At 36.3% G+C, this 6,602-nt stretch overlaps 1 protein-coding gene across 3 annotated transcripts; it reads left to right on the plus strand.

The window, feature by feature from the left end:
- LOC111315610 (mitogen-activated protein kinase kinase kinase 1-like) lies at positions 1-6,544 on the plus strand. 3 transcript variants are annotated; one of them, XM_022917465.2, is made up of 9 exons: positions 1-1,154; positions 2,200-2,284; positions 2,414-2,476; positions 3,355-3,512; positions 4,058-4,130; positions 4,215-4,274; positions 5,007-5,117; positions 5,598-5,848; positions 6,155-6,544. In XM_022917465.2, the coding sequence occupies exons 1-8, from the start codon at positions 154-156 to the stop codon at positions 5,805-5,807; spliced, it is 1,761 nt and encodes a 586-aa protein (XP_022773200.1). In that variant the 5' UTR covers positions 1-153; the 3' UTR covers positions 5,808-5,848; positions 6,155-6,544. The 3 variants fall into 3 exon arrangements, with proteins under 3 accessions (XP_022773200.1, XP_022773201.1, XP_089605541.1); XM_022917466.2 differs by having other exon boundaries at positions 6,177-6,544; XM_089749415.1 differs by lacking the exon at positions 5,007-5,117.
- The last annotated feature ends 58 nt before the right edge of the window (positions 6,545-6,602 follow it).

Consider the following 6,602-nt stretch of genomic DNA (forward strand, 5'->3'; position numbering starts at 1 on the left):
AATCAGCTCCTTTTCAGCTCGCTCCCATTTTTCTCGCCTAAAGTTTCCAGGAAAGTTGCGGAGAAAAGAGAATTTCGTTTTCCTTCTAAATTGATATTTTAGAAACCCTAGATTATTTTCGATTCTTTAGATGTTAGATGGATTTGGTTCCATATGCATCACTTAGCTCGATTCTTTAGTCATAGAAGCGACATGGACTTGAAGAGGAGCAGAAGAAAGCCGAGACTCGAACGCCGCAATGCAGCGAAGCACATCGACTACGATGCAGCGTTGTTTTCTTCGTCTCTCGATGATTCCTCTTTATCTTCTTCTCTAATCACACGATCGCTCGATTTATTCGATAAAACCAGCTTCCGTATCCAAGGAACCGACGGAGAGTTCGATCGAATTTGTCGGAGCTTGGGAGTAAGGCCTGAAGATTTTTCCATCCCAACCGCCGCTTGGGAGGCCCGTAAAATCCGATCGTCGTCGGATCTTGTGCCTCCGTCCAGATTAAACCGGTTGGATAGTCTTAAAGAAGAGACAGCACAGGTAAAAGACGACACTGAAGTAACAGTAGCTGAATTGTCTGATAGGTTTTTGGCTACTGGGTTGACTGGCGAGGACTCGGCTGAGTTAAATTTAAGCGAATGCTGCTTTTCTGATAGAAATGTGGTGGATGCTACTACTGCAACCGAGCCGACGTCAAACGCGTGTTGTGTTTCGTATGTTGCTGGTGGAGGAGGGAATAATGGAATTAAAGGGGCTAGGCCACCTTTTTTAAAGCCGCCGCCGGGGATGAGGCTACAGGTGATCGATAACGGTTGCTCCACTTGGGATTTATTTAGGGATTTCGCCCCCGAAGACGATAGAGGCTGTCTGATTCCGGTTCACTTGCATTCGTCTTCCGATGAAGAAGAAGATGAAAGAGAGGAGAGCGGGGGTAATGAGGAAAATGCTGAAGAGGAGAATTTAATGAGAATAGAAGAGACTGCGGTGCTTTCAGAGTCCTGTTCGTTTACGACTTCGAATGATGATGATTCTTCAAGTACTACAACGGAGCCTACGTCAAATATTTCCCCTAATGGTAGGTTCAAAAGGACAATTACCTATTGGGAGAAAGGTGAGCTTCTGGGGCGTGGATCATTTGGATCGGTTTTCGAAGGGATTTCTGAGTAAGTAATTTGATACTGCCTATAATATAACGCCCGACTTTATTTTTATGTTGATTAGATGCTTATAGGTAGTTTTTGTTTGAAGTTATTTTATCTTTTGATATGTGCAAATTATTTTGGGTACCGCCTTAATTCCACACAATCATAATATTGTCACTTGGGCCGGCATTTTTTTAGAGATTAAAAAGCTTCTTGGGTTACGAGGTGTTATTGGTGTTAGTTAAGCATCTAGAGAAAGCTCCTTTCTATTGCCCTTTAATTCTTTAGAGAGCACCATTTTACATGTTTGAGTTGAAGGATTAATGATGGTTGCACCTTAAGATTGTTAGATATCATATATATATAAAGTGAACTCCAATGATAACTACTTTTTGGACATCTTATGTTTTGCTGTCTCAAATATTAAGGGATTGACATATTTTAGCCCTTCGGACCATCTACCTTTAAGTGTTACTTGGTTTGCTGCTTGAAGTTTTGAATATTTGATAATTTTATATACCCATTTAGGCTTTTTTTTGTGGGCAAATTGTGGCTATTTAGGAACTACCGTCTCTATGCTGAGTAATGGCATAGAGAACTAAATACCTGAGTTAAGTCCATCTTTTACTTTTGCTTGGAAATAGATTTTGATTGTCAAATTCGGTCTAAGTTTTCAGTGATTCTATTTCATTAGGAACTGGTTCACTGGAGATATCTTGTTCTATATAGTAGATTTTAAGATGATGAATTTAGTTGTTTAGTGTCATTGAAGAGTTGAGAAATTTAAATTCAGGGAAGCAACATTGCACTAGGATCTTTGAGATACGAAGCTAAGCAGAGACTTTGGATTATCTGAGGTTCTAAGCTATGTGATGGCATTTTCTTGGAGTCATAGAAGGAATCATTGGTCATAAAATTTTTAAGAATAGCATAGGAAAGCCCATTTTATCGTAATAGCAATTAATTGGTTGTCCACTTGTCCACTAGATTATGAATTGCTTTATTTAGGAAAGAGATGTTTTTCTTCTAATCATGCGTTACTAATTATCCATTCATTTCCCAATAGCGACGGATTCTTTTTTGCCGTGAAGGAAGTTTCATTGCTTGATCAAGGAAGTCAGGGAAAGCAAAGTATTATCCAACTTGAACATGTGAGATGGATTTGGTCTTTTACTTCTTTAAATGTTCATTTTCTTTTGTGCTTATCATTTTTTTTTGTGAAATATCCATATTCTTCTTGTCTCTGTCTATTTAATTTCTTTATTTCCTTTCTTTTTCAGGAGATTGCTCTTTTAAGTCAGTTTGAGCATGAAAATATAGTTCAGTATTATGGCACAGATAAGGTACTGATTTCTGACATTTACCTTAATTAGTGGAATTGATTACTTTAGATATTCTTTGATTTTTAACAAAATTGAATATGGTAACCAATTAAACAAAAAAATTGTTTCTTTTGTTTTATTTATTTATTTTAAAGTATTTAGAACACTCAACACCCTATTGTCTGGCTACTTAATGCATTTAACTAATTTGTGATTCTATCTGTAACATTTTGGCCTCCTCTCTCCTATGTTTTTTTTTTCCTTCATCAAAATAGATATTAAACAAAAAATTGTCAATATAGCCATTTGTGGTGTATTTTTTTTTTTCACCTAAGCAGGATTTTTTTAAAAAAATTAAAATTGACAAATGTGCACTTCCACAGAAATTTTTAATGGGAAAAAAAAAACATGGCATATCCTGGGACAGAGTTGAAATTTGCCAAAACATGTGTGTTAAAATATAGCAAGCTTAATTTCAGGTGGGCTTTGCATGGTTTTGTCCTCTGAGTCATCTGTACCTGTTGAAAGGTTCTTTTGCTTGTGGCTGTTTGAGGCTATTTTGCTTTGCTAATCTTCAAGTGTAACTGGCTTACTGGGCTACGATGTTAGACCTCACTCAGTTTATTCTTGCATTATTAAAAAGGCCTTAATGCCAAAGTATATGTTTAATGTAGCCTTTTCTTGTTCAGCCATATAGAGCTGGTTGAGAAAAAAAATTCTCATTGCAATGCCAAATATTGAATAAGTGTTGATGCATGTAAATCCCTACATTTATGTGTGCATTTTGGAGCATTATCATGCTAGTGATCATAAGTGGGGTTGTGGAATACCTTGGCTTAATAGGATGACCTTTAGTTTAATTGCCTAATTTTTACCTTACGATTTTATGGTCTTTGCAGGATGAATCAAAATTATACATCTTTCTTGAGCTTGTAACCAAAGGCTCCCTTTTAAATCTATATCAGAGGTATCATCTCAGAGATTCTCAAGTCTCTGCATATACTAGACAGATTCTGCATGGATTGAAGTATCTCCATGACCGAAATGTGGTTCACAGGTAAGTCAAGAGACCTTTTGTGCTGCTTCTCATTATTTACATGCTACTTAAAATTTTTGCTTGTTTACATCTGAAATTTTATTCATACTTTAGTTATATGTGCTTGGCAGTTGGCAGTTGGCAGTTGGCACGAACTTATATTTGCCAACTGCAAATTGCTTCATATGAAAGATATACCCTTTTAATGTAAACAAGTAAATATTGCTTTACTTAACCGGTGGAAGTTTGGATTCCTTATCTTTTTTGTGATATGCTATGGTGAAACATAATCTGTATGTATATATAATATTCCTTCTCAGAGGACATTTTAAAGTCAAGAATGTGATTTACTTTGATAATAGAAGCTTTTCTCAAACTTTTGTTATTATTTTGTATTTATTTTTACCTTAAGGTTGGATGCCTGCTTGATCTCTGTTCTCTTCCCTGATTTGATTCTTGTTGTAGTTTTGACATGGAAAGTAAAATTGTTTGTTCTATCTTATACCTAAGTTTGTACACACTTGAATTTAATCTCTCGAGGCGCATCTCCTTGTTTGTTGATACAGGGATATTAAGTGTTCAAACATATTGGTGGATGCAAGTGGATCAGTGAAACTTGCAGATTTTGGGTTGGCAAAGGTTTTTTCAATCCAAAGACTTTGATTTTCTTTTTTTTTTAGTAGCTTCTAAGATGATCATATTAATGATATTGTTTGTTTTCAGGCAACCAAGTTGAATGACGTTAAATCGTGCAAAGGGACGGCATTCTGGATGGCCCCTGAGGTTTGCCTCTATTCTTTCCTTTCAAAAGTGATATTCTGTAGTAACTGTTGTTTGATGCATGTAGAGTATCAATTTCTTCCGTCTTAGAGATACTACTCGAGATATCTAGTGGCTTATAGGAATACTCAATAATGACTATGGTGGCAAAAGAAATAATGGCGTTAGTTCATAACAAATATTTCTCTTCTATATTAGAGATACTGCTGGACGTACTTAGCTTATCGGAATACTTGATCATGACTATGGTAACAAAGGAAATGATGACATTCATTTGTGGCGAATATTTCTCTATACTGGACAAAATGGTGTAAATCCCTCTTGCTGATCCACCATAATTTCCTGATGCTTCATTTGTTTGAATAAGATTTAATATCATGAGGCAGCTAGATTTCATTGCCTGAATCTTAACATTTAGCTTATTATGAATAAATCTTTTTTTTTTAAATCTTTTTAGCCACCAGTAATTTCCTAACAAAGTTGTATTTGATTAGATAATTTTCCTGGACTGATAGTTGCTAATGTTTGATGATGGCACTTCTCCCTTTCTGAAATGCTGCTGGCCCTTTTCTAGATCATACCCGAATGATGTGTTCAGTTCCTAGTTAGATGGGTTACAGTGCTTTTTCTCTAGAGACATTGTCTTTGCCACAGTAGTTGCTATCTACTTTGTGACACAGACTACCAATAACTTTTAGTCTTCCAGAATTCTGATTATCAGCTGTTGAATTACAGGTTGTCAACCGGAAGGGTCAAGGGTATGGACTTCCTGCTGATATATGGAGCCTTGGTTGTACTGTGTTGGAAATGTTAACCCGTCAGATTCCGTACCATCATTTGGAATGTGTACGTACCTCTTGTTCTTGATACAAGCATTACCTGTCTTGATAATTAAGTGATTCTATATAAAAGTAAAAAGAAAAAAAAAACAGATATTAAGAAAATTTTGTATGTTGTCATTACCAAATCACAAAATGGCTTATAGAGTTTTAAAGCATGAAATTGGGTTTCCAATGTGTAGCATTGATTGATTAAGTGTGTGTAGTAGGATGTCAGGTATTAAATGTCCGGAAAAAAGCAAGTTGGAAGAGGAGGTGGGGGGGAGGGAAGTGGAGGGTTGTTCCAGTTTGTTTCATATAATTTCCTCTTCTACAAGAAGTTGCTTGTTGTTCTTTTCATATGAATTCTATTTTTGCACTGATGCTGGAGAGCTATGAAAAAGGGTTATTGTTGAGTTAAAATTTTGATAATCTCCTTTTTCATTCAATTGTAACATAGCATGAATATTGTTCTGTTGTTAATGATATTTTGTGTAACTTGAAACAGATGCAAGCATTGTTTAGAATTGGGAGGGGTGAGCCACCACCGGTTCCTGATTCTTTGTCAAAAGATGCACGATATTTTATCATGCAATGCATACAAGTCAATCCAGATGCTCGGCCAACTGCTGCAAAACTGTTGCAGCATCCATTTGTGAAGAGGCCTCTTCCAACGCATTCAGGCTCAGCATCTCCTCAACTTGGCCGGCGGTTTTGAATGTTTAACCTTGAAACTAAATTTTGCTGCAAAGTACTGAGGTAAACATTTTCATCTTATCATATGTTTGTATCTCCTTGTTGAGCATACTGCCCTTTGCAAGTGAAACTAGTGTTCTTCTTTGATCAGAAGAAATATTGTCCTGGAATCTGCCATTGTCACATGATATCAGCTTTGAGATTCTAAGATGCCTGAAATATTCCGTAACAATGGGTATATTGATTCTTGTACAACATGCCTTACCTAAAAATTTAGCATGGGAATTGGGCCTTTTATATCTTATTAGTGTCTGAAAGTAGAAAAATGGACTTTCGCAGATTCTGGTTGATTTTGATTTTTACATGCAGATGTTTTTGCTCTTGGATGCAGCTTCGTCCATCATGATGAACACAAGTTTGCCTCCTCAAGCTCTAATTCTGTTCACCTTTAGTTTTGTCCCTAAAGACTCAAGAGTCTGAACATTGGTAGGCTAAAACAATTGAGGCATTATGGCCTAATGGACTCGCCGGTTGCCAAAGATCTAAATCTACAGAGCAGAACAGCTCTTAAATTATCTGATGTCATTTTGTCTGTTCTGGAATTTGATTTAGCAAATGGTTTTTTTTTTTTTTTGGGTGAAAAATTGTTAGGGCAAGCTGTTAGGAGATATTGTTGTAACAATTAGAAAGGATACACTCTTTTTTGTAAATATGTATCTCATTACTGATGCAAAGGAATAGTAGTTTGTTTGTGTACAAGGTCAACTTGTCTCTTGTGGCTTGCTTTTCTTTTCAAAACTCTCCCTCCCCTCGTCAG

The sequence above is a fragment of the Durio zibethinus genome, chromosome 20, assembly GCF_047325235.1.
Source record: "Durio zibethinus cultivar Kanyao isolate XHJ-2024 chromosome 20, ASM4732523v1, whole genome shotgun sequence".
Lineage (NCBI taxonomy): Eukaryota > Viridiplantae > Streptophyta > Magnoliopsida > Malvales > Malvaceae > Durio > Durio zibethinus.

What these genes read in the sequence shown, in the direction of transcription:
- LOC111315610 (XM_022917465.2), top strand. Translation starts at nt 154, where the DNA reads ATGCATCACTTAGCTCGATTCTTTAGTCATAGAAGCGACATGGACTTG. An exon ending in GTATTATCCAACTTGAACAT is followed by an intron (nt 2,285 to 2,413) that starts GTGAGATGGATT and finishes TTTCTTTTTCAG; the next exon opens with GAGATTGCTCTTTTAAGTCA. An exon ending in CAGATTTTGGGTTGGCAAAG is followed by an intron (nt 4,131 to 4,214) that starts GTTTTTTCAATC and finishes GTTTGTTTTCAG; the next exon opens with GCAACCAAGTTGAATGACGT.